The following is a 24764-nucleotide window of genomic DNA, read 5'->3' on the forward strand; positions in this document are numbered from 1 at the left end:
TCAGTCGCATACCATCTGCTCAGAGGTGACATGTGCCTGATATACAAGGCCATGTCCAACCCGAAATTAATGGACATGCTCCACCTCAAAAAATCCAAATCCACCAAAACCACTAGAGCAAGTGACTTAAACCTTAGCACGGATATAAATAGGATGTGCTGGAGGGATAGATTTATCACTCAGAGACTCCCTATGCTGTGGAATAAAATCCCGGTCCATGTGAGACAGAGCACCTCGCTGGCTCTGTTCAAGAGAAATCTTGACCTGTGGATGGGAGATCGTAGGTTTACCCCGGGAATCATCTCTGTGTCACTGCTGGACAGAGGCACAACAAACTAATGGGCACAGTATTTTTTCATATAAGGGGTGGCGTAAGCCACAAAACTTTGGGCTAGGCTTATAAATGCCTTAGGGCAGATAGCCTAGTATAAACCTATGAACCTATGAACCTATGAACCTATGTAATCGCTAGATATATTCTGCACATCAGCTTAACCACAGAGTAATGCCAAAGAAAACTGAGGGTTCTAGTTTTCAGGAAATGGAAGCATTAGAATTTATCATTTATTATATAATTATGTCCTAAAACATAGGAGGAAAAAGAAAATGTGTTCCCATAACTGAAGTTTCAGTATATGAGAGGTTGCTTTTGTGCATATGGTTTGCTTTCTTTTTGGGTCCCAGAACTAGAAGAGGAAACACAGAATGCTGTGCTGTGTACAGCTTTTTCCCTTTCCCTGTGTTTGTATGCCCTCAGTATTAACATGTTTACAGATTAGATTGTAGGGACAGAGTTCTGATACCAGGGAGTGCAAAGGGGCCTGTCTACCCTTCCTCCCTACCATGCAAAAATAATTGTTTAGGAGTGTTTGGTCACCTTTTAAGTGTTGCTTGTTGGACTGTGATTTCATGTACCTTCAGATATTTTTGCATTGAATATTTGCATCTCAATTAAATGAGACAATATTATTCATAACAACTTCTTCAGAAACTCACTTTGAGAAAATGTGACAGTGCTCTTTGAAGGCTTTTGCAAACATAATTGAAGTTAATGTGGATGAAAAATGAAGCTACATAAAAGACGCTGTCAAAGAGCCAGCAGAAGAACTAACAGACCTTTGTGAGACACAATTATACACAAACACGCATGTACGCATGTGGACTCACACACACACACACACACACACACACACACACACACACACACACACACACACACACACACACACTTTAAGACTTACAAAGAAGCACAGTCAACAATATCAATTTAGGCAGGAAAAGCTGTGAGAAAAGCAAAAACCTAAGTGAGGACATTATAGCTTTTTCATCAAGAAAAATATATAAAATGTTTTACTGAGACATAATGAGAAACAAAAGGTGAATATATTAATATTGAAACTTAAAATAAACAGGGGATGAGTAGAAAAAGGCTACTGAAAAAGAAGCTACCGAGGAAGAGGATGAGGAGAAATGGACATTTATTGAATCCAGTCATTAAAAGTAGATAGGAAAATGGGGTTGCTTGTATTCTTTCCACTGAGTAAAAGCTCTTAAGAGATTTTTAAAAGCTAGAGGTAGACAAGACAATGAGACTGCAGTGACATGGTTTACAATTTTATACAACAGAGATGACAACTGGCAGGTCTACTAACAGATCTTTTCTATAAACCATAGGGAGGACAATGCTCCTGAAGATAAGAAGGATGCAGATGCGATCTCCCATTTCCAAAAGTGGAAAAAATAATAAATTCTATCAACCTGTCATGATGAACTTTGCTGAAGATAACTACTACATATTGCGAATGTTTGACATATATGGACCCAGTGAAATGCTGGACACAAAGTTAAATGACTTTATATCAGGGATCACTTTGCCTTCTGATGAATGGCTTATGTTAGTGTATAAATTAGAAGTTCAAATATCTCAGTTGTAAAACGTGCTCTGGTCCAACAAAAGATGCTGCTTCACATCTGCATTACAATACTTTGTCTCAGTGAGCCAGCTTTCTATTTCACCTTTTTTTTTTTACATGAGGGGGGGGGGTCATGCTAAGTAAATCTAATAATATGCATTAACTGAATAAGAGATTTGCTAAACAAGAAATTATTTATATGGCTGGCCTGATAAAATTTCAAGATATAATACTACAAAAAAAAAAAAAAGTGAGCAAAGTACCTCATCCAAATGCCAAACGAATCCCCAGACACCAATCTGTGTAATTACATGGAGGTCATATGAACAGCCATAGGGACTAACTTATGCCTTTTGATATAGTACCATGGCTTTTGCTGGACAGAGTCCGCACAACTGTTCAAATAGGACTTGTAGTACTTCTGCAAAATACTTGCAATCTAATTCTATAAAACTCATTGTTTCATTACTCATAGAGATTTAATTGACATTGTTCTTTGAAATCCGGAAGATTACAATACTTTTCTTGGGTCAGAAAAAATAAATAAATAAGTAGACTCCTAATTACAGTTTTTTCTAAAGCAATCAAGTGAAACCTCATAAAATAATGTGGTGAATTTGTTTGTCTAGCAAGACTTCAAATAAAGTATTTTGTTAGTGCAGAGGCGTGATCATTGTTTGAGTATTGCCTTATCCTATGGTCAAGCACTAAATATGTATGCTTCTGGAGGCTTTTGTTTGTCTATTTATTTATGAATGAGGTAAAGTAGTAGACATAATTGCCTTTTTCAGGGGTAACCCAGAAGCACTTGCTGGTTATGGACAACTTGATGAAATCCACTAGTAACATATAGCCTAAATTCCCTGTGCTAAACTGACAGCAAAAGGTCAACATTGAACACTTGACCTAAAAAAGTGAGGTAGAAACCTTAACAACTGCACCACCATGCTGCCTACAGCAATGAAGCTTCATGGTGTCACCTGCCAGAAGTCAATTTCCCCATAGTTAACAATGGCCGATGCAAATGTTTGTTTGTGAGTAATAAATGTGATAAACCGGGAAGTAAAATGAATTTACCTGGACAGAATCCCCATAGGAGTTCAAACAGGACTTGCTGCACTTCAGAAAAAGAAATGCCGCTTGACTTATTCATGTGCCTACTTAGTATCCTCATTCCTATTGGCTACTCGTTGTACAATGTTGTAAAATTGAATATAGAACTTTGGTCTTCTTTGCCAGTTTGGCTTTGTTTTTCTGTAGCATAGAACCATCATGTAAATTTTCTGATGGATCATATACATTAAATTATTATTCTTTTAAATGAAATATAGCCTCAGATACATTTTAGTTGTTATAAAAAGCCTTCTTATTAAAGCGGTTCCTTTAGTGCATTTCTTTGTTGTGTTCAGCATGTCATCATTGATGTTACACCTTGTTATGTCGGAGAAACTTGTCCTAAAGATTTAATAGCAGAAAATTGGCAAAGAAGAGAAGACAAAGAAGTAACAAGAAATTATTGTAATGCTGTAAACTGTATGAATGACGTAATTTATTATTAAATAGTTATCAGTTTGGTAGCAGCAGAAGTTGTCATCAGAACTAATAAATAACAAAAAATAGCAAAAGTCAAGAGCATAAGATTAAAAGGAGTGCAAAGTATATTCTGTCAGGGCATAAGAACTAGCCACAGGGTAAGAAAAGATAAGTAGCCAGTTTCCAGTAAAGGAAATGTCTCTAGAGGTACAATGCCTACCCACTTTTAACAATGACTTATAAGGGCTGTGTAAAATTTGGAATGGTTGCTCCAGACCAGTCAACAAAGCATAGTCAACCAAGAAGTAAATAAATAAATAAACATATGCATCAATAATTACAGAAAACATTATGTAATGACTGCTCTTCCCAAACTTATATATAGGCAATACACAAGTCAATATGTGTAGTCTTTAACTGAGTCTCTACTTGCTGATACTTTGCTCCTAATCCTTAACTCCCAGTATGTTCTGCTCATAGTCTTTAATTCCCAGTATGCTGTGCTCCAAATCTGTAATTCCAGCATGCTATATTCTTAATCTTTAGCTCCAAGCATGCTGCTGCATTGTAATGTTGTCATTCTTAAACTGTTAATAATTGTACTGAACCACATATAGCAGTTCAGAACTATTTATTTAGTTCTGTATCTTTTTCAGTACTTCTTCGGATGTATTTCTTTTGCTTTTCCTCTATAAGCATGAACATCTACAATTCATTTGGATTTGCCTGATCGATAAAATGTACCAAACAAATACTTGGCGCTTCTAAAATTCCTTAAATTGCTTCAATTATTGCAAGAGAAATTTCTCTTAGAATGCACAGTAACAGTCTTAACATGGGATTACAGTGGAACATGATAGCTCTTCAAATACTTTTTACTGCATTTCCTGATACTGTGAAACAAATTTGCTGAAAACTGCTTTCAGTGAACCTGAATTTGTCCTTCCCTCCACCGTGAGACTGTGGTGACAGTATATATATAAAATGTGAGGTATGGGGGTCTCCCAAGCAAAGTATCTTTCAGGTTTGCAGAAAATGACTGTCAGCAAATTTGTTTTGTGGTATTGGGACTTGGAGAAACATCATTTATAGACTAAGACTAGAAAGGCTACTTCATATGTTTGCTGCTTTACCAATGTGCATTTAAAAGCACGTTATGTAAGGACCATTTTAACAGCTGAAAAGTTACATGTTTAGTTGGCAGAGTTGTTTTTATCAAAAAGAATGCTCACATTCCGAAAGGAAATAAAATGATTTAACCGTTGTAAATTAAAAACGCACACATTTATATATACCTCTATGTATATATTTATATTATACATATGCATTGCACAAAGATGCAAAACTAATAGTTTGGGTACATTTTCATTTTCAGCTTCTTTACATTAAGGAGTTATTACCAAGATATGCACCTGCTTCAGATGATTAACTTTGTTTTAAAGTTTTGCTACCTTTAATTAAAACTGAATGCATTCTTATTGCTCCTTTAAGTGCATATATTAGCTTATTGCATAGCTGGGCATTTACAGAAACTCTTATCACTGTTCATGGATTCTCACCTGGCTTCACATCCAGAGAATAGCTGTCAATTTCTAAATTAAGCTGCTTGGCTGCAATCTGACAAAAGTCTTCCAGAATACAATGAACTGCCTGAGTGACGTTGTATGGTACTGATTTGACAAACTTCAATTTGCTGTTCACTATCACACTTCCATTTCTGAAGTTGAGGATTTCCAGTTTCTTGAATCCAGTCAGGTTTGACTTGAGGTAAGGAAGTAGCTGGAACAGTAAATAACTTTGTTTAAAACTGTTAACTAGAAACAAAGTGACAAAATTTGATGGAGGAAATAAAACACCTTGTGCTTTGTTATGTTTCTGTATTTTTCATGCATTCACAGTGATATGTCACAGTAAACAAGCTCTATAACTGTTAATAATGATTTAATTACTGATCTATTCTATATCTATTTTATTAAAGTGGGTGGCTTGGGGATCAGTAAGCAAACAATAATTTAATCAAAATATTTGTGCTTAAAAAGGAACAATTTTGATTTACAATCAGACTGGATAAACAACTTCTGGGAAAGACAGTGTGAGTTAAATTACATGAAAAATGTCTTTATAAGGTTAGGTAAGTGCTGCCCTCATATTGTATTAATAGGATATAGTAGCATAATGAAACAGATTTAACATAAAAAGCAACAGTCAGATACTTGTGGCCATTTTTGACTCATTTCAGCTATTCTAACTATAGACGTGAGTGTTAGTGAGCCTGTGTGACCTCTATTATCTTCTGTTTCACATGTAACTGATTTCTGAAGTCCCCATGCTCCACTTTTGAGGGAGATTACATGTGAGAACAGCTTACACTACCACTGCAATAACTTCTAATTCTTCTGGGTTGTTTTTTTCTATACAACCATCTTTCTCCCTTTGAAAAAAAAAAGCTTCATCATAAGTATACCCCTCTGTTTCATAGAAGGGATACATATCTAAGAACATTCTTTTTAGAATGATGTTTATTTTGAACTTTTGGGTACCTGTAAGTTATATGAACATTTTCATCAAGTTCTCAGTCCTACTCTTGCCATGTTCCTAGGAGGTTACTAGGCTTGCAGTCTAGAGGACCAGTGGGGAGCCCATATTCCCAGATGCCCCTAAGCACTGTCTGGTTAAGTGACTTGCTCAGTGTGACAGAGTAGGCAAATTAGAGTGGAGCGAATCAAACCCTTTATTACAGCTCACTGCCTGAACCCTCTGCACCAACTACCAGTCTTCTGCATTATGGGGCTTCACCTAAGATGGTTTGATAGGACCTCAACCATTCCAACTGCCTTCTTTTGGGCCACTGTAATCAAGGAATGGAAGTACAATATTACGGATATCCATACAAAAACAGGTAAAATAAAAGTCATATACCTTTTAATCCCAGACACCCTTTCACAGGCCCCAGTGGCTTAATGAAGAACGCGCTATACCAGTAAGCCAAAGACTCTGCATGTCTGCAGTTGTGTTTATGTTTGGCACTTAGCACAAAAGATTAAGGCTAGGAACTATTAATGTTCCTTCCTGGAGTCCAGCTTTGATTTCTTCAGTCTTCAGTGGACTATTGTGTGATTCTGAGCAAGTCATTTAACCAGAAAGTGTGCCGGGGCAGTTAATAAGATTATTAACTACCCTTTAAACTGTAAACCTGTGCATTTTTCACATACATAATTACCATAACAAGAATGGAGGTGTTGATTCTTTATACACGAATCATTCATTGAAACGTTATTTTGAAATGGTAACCAAGGACAATAAAATGACTTAGAGCTGACACTAAAAGAATACCTTCAGTATACTGCTTGCATGTTTCCACATTCTATGTACAGGGCACCTTAAACAAAATCTAGAACAATATTCAACAAACTAGTTAAAGGAGGTTGTTGAGCCTGACTGGCTATAACTAATCATTCATGTTTTAACACAACAGCAAAGTGCAGCTCCTTAATAAGAACCTGGCTGAAGACATGCTTCTCTATGGGTGCTTACAAAATTATATGGCTGAAATCATATTTTTCTGCATTTTGGTAAATATGTGTTACAGATATGTGAGAACTGGCTGAAGTGCTGTGCACAGGTACACTACTGAATATATATATATATATATATATATATATATATGTGTGTGTGTGTGTGTGTATGTGTGTGTGTGGAGTTGTGTATTGTGGCATGTGGAAGTAGACTACAAGTGTGTGTGTGTGTGTGTGTGTGTGTGTGTGTGTGTGTGTGTGTGTGTGTGTGTGTGTGTGTGTGTGTGCATGTGTGTGAATGTGTGTGTGTGTGTGTGTGTGTGTGTGTGGAGATGTGTATTGTGGCATGTGGAAGTAGACCACAAGTGTGTGTGTGTGTGTGTGTGTGTGTGTGTGTGTGTGTGTGTGTGTGTGTGTGTGTGTATGTGTGTGTGTGTGTGTGTGTGTGTGTTCACATGTGAGTATGTGCACATGTTCACACATGCATAAGTGTATGGGCATGCAAACTAGTGTGTGTGTGTGTGTGTATATGTTTGTGGGTGTGTACATGGCATGCGTCTGTGTGCTTATTTATTATATATAGTACTTTGTCACTTTTGTGTAAGTTCTGTATTTCACAATTATTAAAAGAAAAATGAATTTTTTGAGGAAACAGTAGGAATCTAATTGGCATACTTTTTTCAATGTTGCTTGTAAGATCAGATTTTAATATCATTTACCATGCACAATATGGGAAAGGCCTTTTGATTCTGAACACTTTTTTACACTGTTTGCATAGTATTTCACTAAGAATAAGTCATTTTTCTAACTTAATAAGGGATATGGGGGTATCTAATGTACAAAATGTGCTGTGCACTCACAGGTAAAAGCTTTCAGACTTGTGTCACATGCCATGTAATGACTCCGGCTGTGCAGTAAATCTTTAATTATGCACAGCCTTGAGAATGTTATTAGTTTGAATGGAATGTATTTATTTATGTATATGTGTATTAATCAATTTCTGTATACACTTTTAATTTAAAGCACTGCTCCATCTGGGCCATTTTAAGGTACAGCTCATAGACATACAGGTTTTAAGCAGACAGACATCAATAATTATTCTGACATTTCAATTTGCACAGATAATGTATGCAAGAAGACACCAGTCATATAACAGACATAATACAATATCCACAGTTTAAGTCTAATGATATATTAGGCTAATAAGGTCCTAGATATTAAGTTGTAAGCTATTTAAGAACCATGACAGCTCTGTATATACACCTTGATATAGACTTAGAGAGTAACATGTTTTAGTGACCAGAGAGGACAGAGTAGCTATGTAATGATACCCTGGATGAGCTGATAAAAGTAAGTTAATAATGATCACTGTTTTTGGTATAGTTACAGTGAGTCTACATTATGAATTGTAACATTCCTGGAAGAATGAAACAAAACCTCAAGAACTCATTTCATTTTCCCTCTAAGCAGTCAGTAGACAAACATTATTATAAGTACTGTGCATATAAGTAAATCTTCCTAACACAGCAGTAGTAATACATATGGTACAAGCATTTATAGAAAGCCTGCTGTTAGTAAGACCTTGTTGCATTATTCCAGTATTCATCCTAAAAAAGGAGTAATAATACAGTCAAGGGAGGGGCAGCAGAGGCTTCAAAATACTTCTGGAAATTACATTTTTGTTCAAGGGATGACAATGTTACAAGAAAAAAAACAGAAAATGTGGGTTATCTGATAAATGTAATAATTCAAACAATTTCTGAAGATAATGAGCACAGAATTAATCTGCATGCTCTGATCAGTGCTTTAAGTGAAAAAGCAAGGTTAGTTATTAATGTATAAATGCAGAATGCTAAGATGATGGCACTTAATTTTAGCACAAATGCAACATGAATAATGGATATAATTAAAATGAACTGGTCAATTTAAAATTCAGTAAAAGAAGTAGATGTTACATGTTCTGAATACTTTTAAAAAAAAATTATTATCTTGCATTCAGATTTTCATAAGCCCATTATGGGTATTCCAAATGTAGTACATGACATCACTACATAGGGCTCATTGTCATGTGGGCATTGCTTTTATTGCCATTATATGTTAAATAGCCCTTTATTCTACTGCACATTTACTGGTAAGAGATATATTCTTTGGGGGTAGAGTTACATGCAATTCTAATTATTATTCTTTGAGCGAGAGAGAGAGAGAGAGAGAGAAAGAGTCATTGCACTGTAGGCATGATGGGAATGGCAATGAGAAGCAGTTGTTTTGTTTTGTTTTGTTTGCTGGTCATGGGCCCCTGTGATGTTGTGGTTACATGGCAGCTGCCTGTTTCATGCCTACTCTAACCTGCCACTGACCCATAAAGACAAACAGACATATACATGTCCAGTCACATACACAAACTAATACAGTCCCCACACTCAGAACTTTGCTGAACGTACCTGCATTGCAAGCACTCCCATACCTGTGAATGAGTGGCTGCTATCTGTTGAAAGTGGTCGCATTAATCATTCAGCCAAGTGAGTCTGGAGCTGTGGATATTTCTGCAGGACAGCGTAAGGCTAATTACCATTGGTCACTCCCCTATATTGCTGCCTTAACATGTGGATTCACCCATGAGACAAATGTCCTTGCTGAGGCCTCCCACTAGGGGAAATCCTCAGCGGTGGAGTGGCCTTTGAATTGGAATGGCTTAGCATGATGTAGAAATCTTCAGTGATAAGGCTTCTGCATCGCCATCGCATTAAGCCTTTCTGACTCGAAGGGTAAGAACCCATCCAGGGGAAAGTAATATCTTATATATAATACTGGTGATCCTAGAATTTTTCTGCGACTTAACCATGGTACATCTGCAAATGACACAGATCATGATGCCACTATATTTAAATAGAAAAAATCAAACAATATCATAAAATCACATTTTCTGGCCTTTACCAGTTGAAGCTGCAATATAATAAATGCATATCTAAAAACAAACTGAGCTACTATCCTCAATATTCCAACTAAACCTGCTTAGGGTACTATTAATGAGTTTTTTTTTGAAACTACTGACTTCTGCATTTATGGACACAATCTAAGACACAAATAAACAGATAAATTCCACAAAAAGCTTTGGTGTACTCACCAAATCAAGCATATACAACTGCAAAAAAAGAGGTAAAGCAGTACGAAAAATATTTACTTTTCTTACACATATTCCAGATCTATGAACCCAGATGCATCCTAAAGTTTGAGGGAAACAATAATATATTCTGCAAATATTTAAAAAATGAAAGGGAATCACCCATTTTTGGTTCCTACCACAGCTTTCTGCTATCATCTATGTCCCTAAATGAGGGCTAGAAAATATCAGCCTAAGTTATATAATTTAAGGTTTTTAAAGGGTAGTATTTTATAAGTTTGGCAGTCAAACATATGACTCTAAAGATATTTTCAAACATGGCTTACACAGAATAGAACAGAAAGATACCATGATGTAAGTAAAATGCAGTTAGTGGCTATGTGATACACTCACAGTATGTGGATTGCTACTTTGCAGATTTACAGTTTACAGAAGTTATTTTGCAGCTGTGAACATTCCCATGCTGGGACTAGCCTGTAGCAGGCTCCATGATTTACAGTAAATTATACAATGACCCCCCCCCCCATTAATATTCCAAAACGTGCACGCTGATTGGTCAGCATGCACGTTGTAAATCAAAGACTTATACTAATGGAAAAAGGTCTGGTTGCCTGGACTTTTTCAATTAGTATAAGTCTTTTTTTTTTTTTTTTTGGACTGCAATGGAGAACGGAAGAGCTCAGTTGCTGTTATCTTGCTATGTTAAATGAGTTTAACATAGCGAGATATCTTAAAAAAAGCAAGAGAGAACTTCCTTTCTCCGTTGCTTTTTTTAAAGCTGTCTCACTATGTTAAACTCGTTTAAGACAGCGAAACAGCTTTAAAAAAAGCAATGGAGAAAGGAAAAGCTATCTTGCTATGTTAAACTCTTTTAACATAGTGAGACAAGCTTTTAAAAGCTTTTAAAAGCAATGGAGATCTTCCTTTCTTCGTTCTGATGTTCTGCGTAACCATACCATGAGCAGCACATCAGAACTGCCGCAGAATACTGGACAGCTGCAGAAGAGCAGCAAGGAGGCATTATACAATGCCATTATTTAAGAAAAGTAAGTATTTTTTTTCTTAAATAATGTCATTGTATAATAGCAATAACCCACTTCTGGGTGTGGGTAATGCTGGATTTACCCACAGTTGTCTTTGTTTGGCCACTTGGGCTTTGCCTTCATGACCAAACCACACCAACCATGGGTAAATCCAACATTACCCACACCCAGGCGTGGGTTATTGCTTAATTGCATTTTGGGTATTCCAAGGCAACTACACTGTAACATTTACACATCATAACTATAAACAATGGTGTGAAACTTTCAGAGCCATAACAAAGGAAGTGTGAAAAGGATGGCTGTATTAGCTACAAGCAGTTAGGTGGGGTATAATCAGTGGAATTGAACAGACATCAATCATTCTGCACTTGGAAATGTATGCATTCTTACTCTGTATTTAAACAACAGCAATCGTGGCTGGTTTATTGCATAAATGACAATCACTGTGCGTGAAGACAGCAAATGGCTATTATATATGTTGCTAATAACTCTTTTCTACATTATATGACTGAAGTGCCATTACTTTTAATCAGAATAGCAAATACCACTTTAAGATGAAGTCAGTGTGTGAACATAGCAATATAGCAGCTATGGTCACACAATGACACACGGACTTCTACTTAAAGGAAAGTAGTACTGGCCCACGATGAAGAGCTATTATGTATGTACATTGTTAGAGCTATAGGACCATACTTGGGGTTGGACAAAGGGGACTGCTCCCCAAGGCACACGCTATTAAAAAGTGTGACCAGTTGAATCTCACAAACCAAACCAACAAGTAAAAAGCTAAAAAGGCAACGACTCCAAAAAGCAAGGAACAGGCAGGATGTCAACTAACCTTTGTTGGCGGCGCTTTCGGCAAAGGAAAATTCCCTCGCCTTCTTCAGACAAAATTAAAACAATTAAAGGCTTTAATTGCCATATTAAATACTTAAATTAATAATGACATCACAATGACTTTCCAACATTTAAAGGCATATTAAGTATTGGCATTACAAACACCATTTACATAGAAAAGTTGGCTAAAAGTAAAAGCCAGTCACTTTTTTTAAAAAACATTCCATACTAAATTCATAAGTTAAAATGTATATATTTAGTTAAACTAAGGCAAAAGGGCAAATAAATCACCAAGCAGGAATTCAAATTAATTATAAATACATAACTAAATAAATACTTTGAAACATAAAAAATGACCATATATATGAAAAGTGCATGAATGCACATATATAAAATGTATTACTCAAACCCATGTTAATAACATGGTATATATAATGCATAAAATGCTGATCAGATGCAACTAGTATATCAATACTATATAATGCATATTTATATGAAAAATCCGAAAATTAATGATACTACTAAAAGACAACTTGTACTCAAACACGTGGATAGCACAACAACATAGTTTCTAAATGTATAATTCCATATGTTTATAAAATTATAAACATGTTTATCAGTTTATTTGTAAATTCAGGGACTAAACTATTGGTATAAATAGATAAACAAATTGAATGAATTTGATTTTATTTTTCATTTTTCATCTATTTAATGCCATCAATTTCAAAAAACATCATGTTTAAGAATTGGAAGATTATTATAGAAGACCAACAGCTGATTAAACTTTTGGGAGAAAAACCAAAGATTACATATAGGCGTGGCCCAAATCTTAAACAACTACTAGAAAGAACTAAGATTAATAAGAAAGGATTAGGTATGAGAAGATGTGGTACATGCCACTATTTTAAACACATTTTAGTCAGCTCTTCTTTAGATATGGCTGGTAGAAAGTATACCATCCAAGGTTCTTTTAATTGTAATTCTAATGGAGTGGTCTATGCGGCATTATGTAAAAAGTGTCCAGCTTTTTACATAGGAAAAACCGATAGACCACTAAAAAAACGAATCTATGAACACATATATGCTATCAATAGAGGGGATCTGAACAATGCTCTTGCAAAACATATACATAATAATTTAGAGCATTGTTTTCATTTTGCAGCTATTTATCAGGTTCAGCCACATATTAGAGGAGGGCCGTGGCAGTTAAGACTTGAAGAACAAGAAGCTTTTTGGCAGATACGTACTGCAGCTTACACACCTCCTGGACTTAATGAAATATTGTCCATCAAATGTTTTTTGAATTGATGGCATTAAATAGATGAAAAATGAAAAATAAAATCATATTCATTCAATTTGTTTATCTATTTATACCAATAGTTTAGTCCCTGAATTTACAAATAAACTGATAAACATGTTTATAATTTTATAAACATATGGAATTATACATTTAGAAACTATGTTGTTGTGCTATCCACGTGTTTGAGTACAAGTTGTCTTTTAGTAGTATCATTAATTTTCGGATTTTTCATATAAATATGCATTATATAGTATTGATATACTAGTTGCATCTGATCAGCATTTTATGCATTATATATACCATGTTATTAACATGGGTTTGAGTAATACATTTTATATATGTGCATTCATGCACTTTTCATATATATGGTCATTTTTTATGTTTCAAAGTATTTATTTAGTTATGTATTTATAATTAATTTGAATTCCTGCTTGGTGATTTATTTGCCCTTTTGCCTTAGTTTAACTAAATATATACATTTTAACTTATGAATTTAGTATGGAATGTTTTTTAAAAAAGTGACTGGCTTTTACTTTTAGCCAACTTTTCTATGTAAATGGTGTTTGTAATGCCAATACTTAATATGCCTTTAAATGTTGGAAAGTCATTGTGATGTCATTATTAATTTAAGTATTTAATATGGCAATTAAAGCCTTTAATTGTTTTAATTTTGTCTGAAGAAGGTGAGGGAATTTTCCTTTGCCGAAAGCGCTCACGTATTAAAAGGGGTTATTTGACATCCTGCCTGTTCCTTGCTTTTTGGAGTCGTTGCCTTTTTAGCTTTTTACTAAGAAGTGTGACCAGCACTGCAGTGAAGTGTGCAAGTCAGTTGTGCAATTGCCTTTGTTGGGTGTCAGTATCAGTAGCAACTACCTTGCAGTGTTTGTGCGTGTGTGTGTGTGTGTGTGTGTGTGTGTGTGTGTGTGTATGTGAGAGGAACTGTAACAAGGAACTAGTACAGCTGTTTCCACAGTCTCTGAAAGAACCTTTATGTAGAACCATAACAGAAACCTAATAGCTGTTTACATGGAGGACTTTTTTTTTCTCCTCAGCTCTGGAAGAAATGTGTTTTTAGTCCTCAGATCTGCAGGATTATTTCTTTGGTCTGCAACTGGAGGATTGCCCAGGGCAGCAACTAACATAACTAGAATTCTGTAAATAACATCTTTTTTGGTAGCAGACTTTTTTTTTATTTAGAGACATCACCCCATGGTAGCAGTGACCTAGCTACAGCTCGGAACACTGCCCACATGTACTGCACTGACCATAGGAGGTGCACCCAGCAATGATTTCTTTTTGATGTTACACAGCTGGTACCATACATGAAAACGTAATAAATTCAGGCTGTAGTCACAGGCTTTCTTGTCAACTCTGCCTGCACTTTGTAAGCATTGCTGCTGAGATTTCTGTTTACTACTGCTGAGTTCTACGTGGCACCTTGCTGGATGACACATTTATAGACAGTCAGCAGTTTGTCTCCTAATGAACTGTTTTGTCTTTTGTCTGTTCCAATACATATACTCTCTCTAGGAAGTCAGATTCAATTATTCTGAAAAGTTGATTCCTGTGAGTTACCCATTGTATGGGCAAGTCGCAGTTCTCACAACTTATTCCAACTGCACATTCAAATGGAAATGGCACTAATATTTATGCACTCAAATCCTACATACAAATTTCCTTTCCACAAGAATTGTTACTTGAATGGATTCTATAAAAGTGCAGTTTTGATAAATCCTGCATTTTAATCAAACCTAAGAGGGAGTTTCTGTTTTCATAGAAGTTACTTTAGTTATAGTGCACTGCAGGGTGAAAGGCACAGCAGACATAAACATTATGCTTGTGAAGTGCTTTAGAAAGGTGTCAGGGGGTTAGTCCCAGTTACATTATCTGATGGATATTTTAATTTTACTAAGATTAACACTGCATGTGTGTAAAACTTTCTCATGCTCTGTACCAAAACAGGGGACTTGGTTTCTCTAATACAGTTGGACCTCTGCTTGGATTATTTTTTTTACATATACTGATTTATTTTACACAGACAGTCTTACAGTAAGGTACCCGTCAGATTCATAAATTTACTTTACTATGCCGGGAAATTTTAAGAGACATCAAGTTGTTCTATACAACTGATTTGTCAGTGTAACAGACAACTCTTGGTTGGCTGCATTATTGCTGAAATGCAGAACGCTTCAGAGGGCATTTTGTTATTGAATAAGCAATGGCTGTGCTTGCCCAGTCATGTGACACTAGTCTGTCTCTTCTGCTAGCACCACATCACAGACTAAGGTATAGTGCTCTGTAAAGTAGGATGTTTGATTACTACCCTGGCAATCATGCAAAGCAAGATATACAGCAGTTCACTGGCATTACGTAACACATATCCATATCAGACAGATTCATTAGAAGTCTTTTTACATGGAATCTGTTAATAAAGGCACCAACAAACTGCATCACTGCCATTATCAATTATACCCCAACATAAGGGAATAGAGACACTAGAATAGTGTTACACAGGGTCAGGCTGGCTATCTATAGCACTGAAAACCTAGGTTTAACAATGAGCTATCAGCAAGCAAGTAACCCATGAAAAAGACAGAACAAAGGGTTACCAGATGATGCTTCTCTGGGGCTGAGTTGGTATTTGTAGTTTATTGTGTTGACAACTTTAGATGCAATGTGGGAGAGATAGGTTAGGCTGGAAAAAAGTATATTACTACATCATTTATTAGAAATCAGAGGGCAAAGTGGTTTTGTGCTCATCAATCACCACTCTACTGCCTTTGCTACTGTGAAATCTCTTTTGGTCCACGTTCCTCAAAACATATATATATATATATTTATATATATATATATATATATATATATATATATATGTTCATTACAACAGGCTGAAAATCATACTGTCAGAAGAGGAAAGATGAACGTATTATTTCAGGATGTTATAATCTTGATGAGAATGACTGATGAGGTAGGATACCATGTCTAAACATCTGTATTTGGTTCAACATAGCAGCTAAGGTTATTGCCTGTGACAGCATGCTCATTCCTTATTGCTTGCATGCAAATATCTACAGAATGCCTCAGCTGATGCTTTACAAGTTGTGGTAGCCACCTCTAATGGTCCGTCTTAAATTCAGTCTCCCTATATTACTCTAGCATGTCCAAAGGTCAGTCAATGGTTTCCTCTCCAGTCCAGCTGGTGAATCTGGGAATTTTGAGGCAATGTTACAACTGTCTCATGTACACAGATAACCCTCTCCTCCTCCAAACAGGTTCAAATATATGTGAGAGATGCAACTATTTAGCCAAACTGGAGGCTGAGCTCTCTCATCTCAAAACTGGTGTAACCAGTCAGGAGGAGAAGGTAACCTCACACAACACAATTCCAGTATCACATAGTCCCACCACATCAGCAAACCAAACACATAAATACACAAAAACATACTCGGAGGCTCTAAATAAAAATCTACCTAAGCAACAGAGACCTCCAAAGCAGACATCCAAGCAAACGCTACCTCAAAACAAAACACGCACAACACATAGCCCACAAAGTCAGTGTACCAAGAAGCCACAGCCCTTAAGGCTGAATAACACACCTGATACTCTTGTAATAGGTGACTCTATTGTCAGACACACTGACGTCCTGCTCACCAGGCTGAATAAAGAGAAGGTCACGGTGAGCTGCCTGTTGGGTGCTAGGATCCGCCACATAACGCAAGCACTCAGGTCACTCCAAAGCAAATACAAATATGACTCAGTCATTGTACATGCTGGTGTGAATGACCTGAGACATACCTCCCTGGACTACATGAAAAGAGACATAGAGGAGCTCTCTGATCATGTAGCCCAGGCTGGTATGACCCTGACCTTGAGCAGCATCTTACCCTCACCTAGAATGATGCCACAGTACAAAGACAAAATGATCGATTTTAACAATTGGTTAAACTTTTGGTGTCATTCAAAGGGGATCCAGTGTCTGTCAGCCTGGGATGACATGCTCGACAAGCAACTTTGCTTCACTAGGGACGGCTTGCACCTGTCACCACTGGGCTTTCGGATATTGGCAAAGGCTCTTGCCACCCCAATAGTGCCTTTTTTAGGCAAGGCTCAAAAGTCAAACCCACCCCCATAGACATCACAAGGAACAAAAAACTAAGGGTAATGCTGCTTAACGCCAGATGTCTTAACCTCAAGATGCACGCACTTGAAGCTCTCCTCAGTATGGAGAACATCGATATCTGTGCAGTGACAGAAACCTGGTTCAGGGCTCCAGAGAGCACCCCAGCACTACCAGGCTATACCTCATATCATGCTTTTCGGCCCCAAAACCCGGACCGAACCACAAAAGGAGGGGGAGTTTCCATATTTATCAAGGATATCCACACCTCCAGGTTAGTGGCATTGCACGAAGTATCGGAGACCATCCATGTGCAACTAACAGTGGGCAAGACTGCTTTTCAGTTTATAGCATCCTACAGACCACCCTCTCAAAGTCAGGAATCCCACTTGGCTTTCCTGAAAACATTGGAGAACATGAAGATATCTCCGAACACCATTATATTGGGTGACTTCAACTACCCAAACATTAACTGGGAGCAGTACTCAAGCCCCAGCACCTTAGCCCAAAGGTTCCTGGAAATTATAAACTCAAATGCTATGGAACAACTAGTCACCACTCCCACAAGAGGGGACAACATACTAGACCTGATCATTACCAACATGGGGACTCTATGCTCCACACCAGAAGTATATCCCTCATTGGTAAGATCAGACCATAAATTAATTTCACTGGATATCCACATCCCGACCCCACCCCCAGCCCAGAAAACCACAGTGAAAAACTTCTCAAAAGCGAACTTCTCACTTCTCAAAACCAAAGTGGAATCCTTCAAGGCCCCAGGGCCAGTGGAAACTACAGCCCAAACTGCAGAATCCTATATAAACGCATTCTATGGACATCTCCAGGAATGCATGGATCATGCTATCCCAAACAAAACCAAGACCCAATCATCCAAAGGCAGGCGTCCAGTCTGGTGGACCCCTGCCATAAATAAACTGTACAACAGAAGGAGGAAGCTACTACATGATAGAGCAAAATCCCTAATAGGGAAGGCATCACTGATCAGTACTAGCAAAAAATTACGATCCCTCATAAAATCCTCCAAGGCCAGCTTCGAGAAAAAAATTGCACAGGACACCAAAAGACAATCATAAGGCTTTTTTCAGTTATGTTAGGAATCTGGGATGCAACTCCCAGACTTGTTCTGAGTTGATTCTAAACAACAAAAAATACACTGAACCCACAGACATCGCCAATATCCTGGCAGACAGGTACAGTGCAAACTCCCCCCCCCCCCAAAAGAGCAAGTATCGATCCCGGCAGAGGGCTGCCTCCCAAACATCTCTGATGCTCAGGTGAAGGCTGCCCTCTCCAAAGCAAAAAACACTGCTTTCATGGGACCAGATGGCATCCCAGGTTGCGTCCTACATGAACTCCAAGAGGAACTAATCCCTCAAAAAAAAACAGCTATACAATCTCAGCCTCACTACAGGATATGTGCCCACAGAATGGCGTACAGCAACAGTGGTCCCACTCCACAAAGGTGGAGCCACTACGGACCCTGGAAACTATCGCCCCATAAGCCTGACTAGCTTAGTCTGCAAGGCTATGGAGAGGATCATCATGGAGCTCATAAACAAAGACATTGGGGACCTACAGACACTAGATCCTACCCAGTTCGGCTTTGTCAAGGGCAGATCCTGCCTTTTGAACCTGGTTGACTTCTTCGAAACAGTCACCAAAGCCATAGATGAAGGGAAGGTAGTCCACACAGCCTATCTGGACCTTGCAAATGCATTTGACACAATACCCCACTCGAGCATCATAGATAAGCTATCCAGCTTAAATATAAACCCCTATGTCACAAGATGGGTCGCAAACCGGCTCAAAGACAGAACCCACAGAGTGAGAGTTGCTGGAGCCATGTCAGACTTGAAACCGGTCACAAGTGGTGTCCCACAGGGTTCTGTCCTGGGACCACTCTTGTTCGGTATAATCTTTTCCGAGGTACAGGCAAACATGGAAGGACTATGGCTCACCAAGTTTGCAGATGACTGCAAACTGGGCGCCATAATCGACTCTCCAGCTGACACAAACATCCTTCAAAAAGGTCTCACAGAGACAGATAACTGGTGCCAGCGCCATGGTTTAAAGCTAAATGCCAAAAAATGTATAGTTATACCCTTTGGCAAAAACAATATGCCCACAAATTACCACATAGGCGGAAACCCATTAAGTACAGAGAAAGTTATTAGGGACCTGGGGACTCAAGTTGATAGCAATCTCTCCTTTGAAAACCACATTGCCAAAGTGGTTAGAAAGACCTTCTACATAGCCCACCTCATCACGAAGGGTTTCACATCTAGATCAAGAGAGGTAATCATACCCCTTTATTCATCCCTCATCAGCCCCATCATAGAATACAATGCCCCTTTTGGGATGTACCTTACCCGACACCTGCAGCAATTAGAGAGACCCCAAAAGTATCTCACCAAGAGGATCAAGGGTCTCAAACAGATGCCATATGCTGCTCGGTTAAAAAAACTCCAGCTGTACTCAGTTGCATACCGCCTACTTCGAGGCGATCTATGCCTGACATACAAAGCTATGTCAAATCCAGAATTAATGGACATGCTCCACCTCAGTAAATCTAAATCCCTTAGAGCCACACGCTCGAGGGACTTGAACCTCAGCACAGAAATAAATAGAACTTGCTGGAGGGACAGGTTCATAACCCAGAGGCTCCCTTCGCTCTGGAATAGAATTCCAGTTCATGTGAGGCAGAGCACCTCACTTAATCTCTTCAAGAAGAATCTCGATAGGTGGATGGGGGATCGTAGGTTTGTCCCAGGGATTACTCCCATGTCACTATTAGACAGAGGCACAGTAAACTAAACCTTAAAAAGGGCACAGTATACTCAAATCAAGGGGTGGTGTAAGCCATACAGAATCGGGCTAGGCTTATAATTGCCCCAGAGCAGATAGCCTAGTATGAACCTATGAACCTATGAACCTAATAAAGCTAGTAAATTATGTAATAAACGTTTCAGTTTATGTCTGTATCATCACTGTAGATCTGTTTATTCCACATCATGTAACTTTCAGCTACTTGTTTCTGCATATTTGTATAACAGCAGTGGCTCTGGTTCTAAGTATATGAGCCACCCTATTCTAGGATAGTATCTGTTAAATTATGGTTCTAAGTATATCAGTCTCCCTGTTCTAGGGCACTACCTGCTAAATTATGGTTCTAAGTATATGAGCCTCCCTGTTCTAGGACACTATCTGTTAAATTACAATGGGCACCTTTACTAACAATACCTAGACATAGCTTGTCAATTTAATAACCATTTTACTAAATCTATCTAAGCCCTATCCAGTCAAATAACCAAAAACAGTCTACCTCAATCACAACCCAAGCTATCCCACATCACCCTATCACCAATGCCCACCTCAACTATCAAAAAACTTCTCCTAAAACTAAAGCCAACCACAGTGGCAGCTGATAACATGCCTGCTGCATACCTAAAAATGACTAGTGACTCCCTGTCATATCCTGTCTCCATCCTTATCAACCGCTCCATACTAGAATCCTACATACCCAAACTGTGGAAAGTATCTCACATCATTCCTCTCCATAAAGGAGGTAACTCCTATGAATTCTCCAACTGCTGACCTATTGCCATCCTTTGCTCCCTATCCAAAATTCTTGAGAAATGCATCCACTTGCAAGTGATGACATTTCTTAACACACACAATCTACTATCTACCACACAACATGGTTTCCATCCACATCACAGCACTACCACAGCCCTTCTATCCTTCACTAATTATATAAACCTTCACAAGAATGATAACAAACATGTATCAGCCATATTCCTAGACCTCTCCAAAGCATTTGATATGGTCTCCCACTCCATTCTACTAGACTCACTAACATCATTATCCTTCACATCCTCTACTATAACCTAATTCAGAAGCTACCTATCTGACAGGCAACAATCAGTCCAGTGGAAAGGAACTCTGTCTACACAACTTACAACCACCATAGGAGTCCCACAGGGCTCTATACTGGGCCCACTATTGTTCTCTATTTTCCCAAATAACCTCAATAGCTCTACACAACATGCCACACTCATACAATATGCGGATGATTCAACCCTGATCTGCTCCGCCTCATCTCCCACCACCCTACATACACTCACTCAAGATACCTTTAACTCAGTAGAAAAATGGATATCCGGTATCCAACTAATTCTAAATCCCAGAAAGACAAAACTGCTACTATTTACCCCTAATAGATCAACCCCCCCCCCTCCTTTACCATAACATCTAAGGACGGCACCACCATCTCCCCTTCTAACCACAGCAAACTTCTGGGCTTTGAAATAGACAATAATCTCCACTTTGATGTTCACATCTCATATACCATAAAACTAGTACACAAAAGGCTAGGCTGCCTATACGGGCATAAGTCCTTTCTCTCAAAAAAACAAGAGTCACTCTTGCACAAAGCCACCTCCTCTCAACTCTGTTATACGCAGCACCAATCTTTACCCAAATCAGACAATGTGACCTAGACAAACTAGAATCATGCTACAATAAAATAGCCAAGTTTGCTATTAACTCAACCTATAGAACCCATCACTGTACTGCACTAAAAGAACTAAAATGGCTTGAGCTACCACAGCTATTTAACTATCACTAGCTGGGCACAGCCTACAATATTCTCAAATATCCTGAAAAAAACCCTAATTATCCAGCATACTTACTGCCTATACTGCAAACCAGTACCCAAGATCTAGTGAAAAATCTCTCCTCTCCATCACCAAGGCTAACAATAATGCAGGGAAAGGACTCTACTCCCACACCATTGCCAGAAATTGGAACTCTCTTCCTCTATCCGTGTCCACTGCCCCCTCCACATCCATATTTAAAAACTCCCTCAAATCATATCTTCTTAGTACCTGGTTATGCTCTTGTATCACATAACCTTACTCACACTGCTATTAAATCCCCAAACTCCTCTCTGATCACATGCTGGATCTCTGATCCCCTGTATGATTGGCCATCTGAAAAGGTACTTTTAACTGTAGAATCTTACTTGATATATTTTCTTCTATTATCAATGTATAACTGACATTGTCTTTTTATCTATGTTCTATATCTTCATTTACCTGGAGTGTCTTGTTAATTTCTTGTTATATTACTATGTAACCTGTTTTGTGTATTATGCTGTATGTACTGTATTTGTATAATTTGATGCCGGAGCTTTTCTCCCCGGGCCTCCGCTGAAAATGGACCTAGTCCAGTTGGAATTTCCCGGTTAACAAATGTAAAATAAATAAATAAATAGCAAATAAAATAATGTCTAAACAGCAATGCAGTCATATTCTACAAACTGTATAGTTTCTGATGACTCTATTTCAAAGATTGTGGAACTGCATTGCCTACAATAATCCCTTTAAAGGTTCATAGTTCATAGATAATTACTAGGCTAAGTGCCCTCATGGAGCATTTTAAGCCTAGCCAATTTCCCTTCAGGACGGGTCAAACCCTGTACCGCTTGTGTGCAAGGTAAACACCTTGACCATTATAACAATATTGTTATCAGACTTATAGCCATAGAGACATTGAGGAGTTTATTCTGTTTAACTTGTGTTGTGGAATGAATATGCTACTTTTCTCTGGGTAAAAAAAAAATCGTCATTACAAACTTCTGGAATAAATTTTTGGCTACTTAGCCAATCATTTAGGTTGTATTTTTTAGCATAGCTATGGAGTTGCTAATTGATGGGTAAAGGGTGATCACTGGAAAGACAGGGAATGTGCTTAATTAGGAAATCATTGTGTTAGCAGGAGTTGTTTGTTAATCCTACAATACAGGGTAATAGTTTTAGAATAAGCATTTGTAAGAATGTTGGTGAAGGAGGTTGTAAAGGAGCAGGGTCTTTCTTTTTCCATGTTAATCTAAACAAAGGCAACTACTCAGCAATCTGTATGATACAAACTAAAGGAAAAGGTTTTTAGGCTTTCTTGGTAGCTAGGTTGACTAGACAGAGATTTTTCAGTTAAACGTATTTGCCATGTTTCAGATTGGGCAAAGTATTCATAAAGGCACATCTAAAGGTGGGTACAGTATTTCAAGGGAAGTCTGATTACTGGGCATCAGAGTGCGATAAAAACCTCCCTGGATTTGGATGAGATATACCAACAGATAAACTGTAGAAGTTAGAATGATTTTCTCACCATGGTCATGTTCAGTATAATACCAAAGTCACTGTTGCATTTTTCAGACTTGAAGTGGTACTATGGATGTGTTAAAAGGAGGACGTGGCAGATTAGCCAATGGTAACTTTACTGAATTTGCTGGCATTCTGTTTGAGCCTTTGACTGACACATCAAACACTTGTTTGTTCCAGAACATGCTGGAAAAACTGATTGTCAGAAGGGGGTTTAAAACTGTGCTCAGTTTACAGTCATATGCAAACACAGTGAACCAAAGATATTGGATTTCAGCTCAGAGAACTAGATGTCAAAGAAAAGGGAGCCTAGAGAGGAACCACGTGGGACACCACTAGTCACATTCCTCCTGGTTCATTAAATGCTGAACTTTTCTCCTTTCTTTGTTCAGTTAGGATTTTGCTGTGTGCTCCAGCTGGATTCTTCATCCCAAGACATACTGTAGGTGAACTGGCAATCAGCTTAATTGCTTGAATGTGTGTGTGTGTGTGTGTGTGTGTGTGTGTGTGTGTGTGTGTGTGTGTGTGTGTGTGTGTGTGTGTGTGTGTCATAGCTTGAAGCTTCAAAACTTTGATCTTCAAAAGGCCGAGACGTTAAGAGTGAAGTTTTGAAATTTTAAATATTTTGAATGGAGATTGTCGTACAGTGTGTAATGGGATAATTACCGTTTTCCTCACTGTATTGTGATCATTTTATATTTATTTAGCAGAGGGTGTGGGGGTGCAGGGGAATGCGTCCTGCAAATATGTAAAACAATTTTTTTTGCTCTTATTTTTTTATTAGGTTTTTGAAGTTTCAAAACTACAATTTTATGGTCTTGAAGTAGCTCCATATATATATATATATATATATATATATATATATATATATATATATTTTTTTATATATATATATATATATATATATATATATATATATATATATATATATATATGTATGTGTGTGTGTGTGTGTGTGTGTGTGTGTGTATGTGTGTGTGTGTGTGTGTGTCTGTCTGTCTGCTTGTGTTTTTGCTGGAGATGGATATTTTTCTTGTAATTTGGGGGAGAAAGCAGTGTACGATACCAACAAGATCATTTTTAAGTTTGCTGCTTTGATTGGGAGTTCTGTAGTTGACAGTAGGTTCTGTAGTAAACAATGCACTGCATGTTTCTCCCTATTTAGCCAAACATTAAGAGAGTTAGCCAGGAATTTTCAAT

General features: G+C 37.8%; 1 protein-coding gene across 1 annotated transcript in view; it reads right to left on the reverse strand.

The window, feature by feature from the left end:
• The window catches only part of IMPG1 (interphotoreceptor matrix proteoglycan 1), a 1456118-nt gene that overhangs the window by 217351 nt on the left and 1214003 nt on the right, over window positions 1–24764 (reverse strand). Inside the window, exon 14 of the mRNA XM_044086796.1 lies at window positions 5006–5225. Coding sequence (XP_043942731.1) covers window positions 5006–5225 — 220 coding nt within the window. The remainder of the gene's footprint in view (window positions 1–5005; window positions 5226–24764) is intronic.

The sequence above is a fragment of the Protopterus annectens genome, chromosome 1.part1, assembly GCF_019279795.1.
Source record: "Protopterus annectens isolate FY-2018-M chromosome 1.part1, PAN1.0, whole genome shotgun sequence".
Classification (NCBI taxonomy): Eukaryota; Metazoa; Chordata; order Ceratodontiformes; family Protopteridae; genus Protopterus; species Protopterus annectens.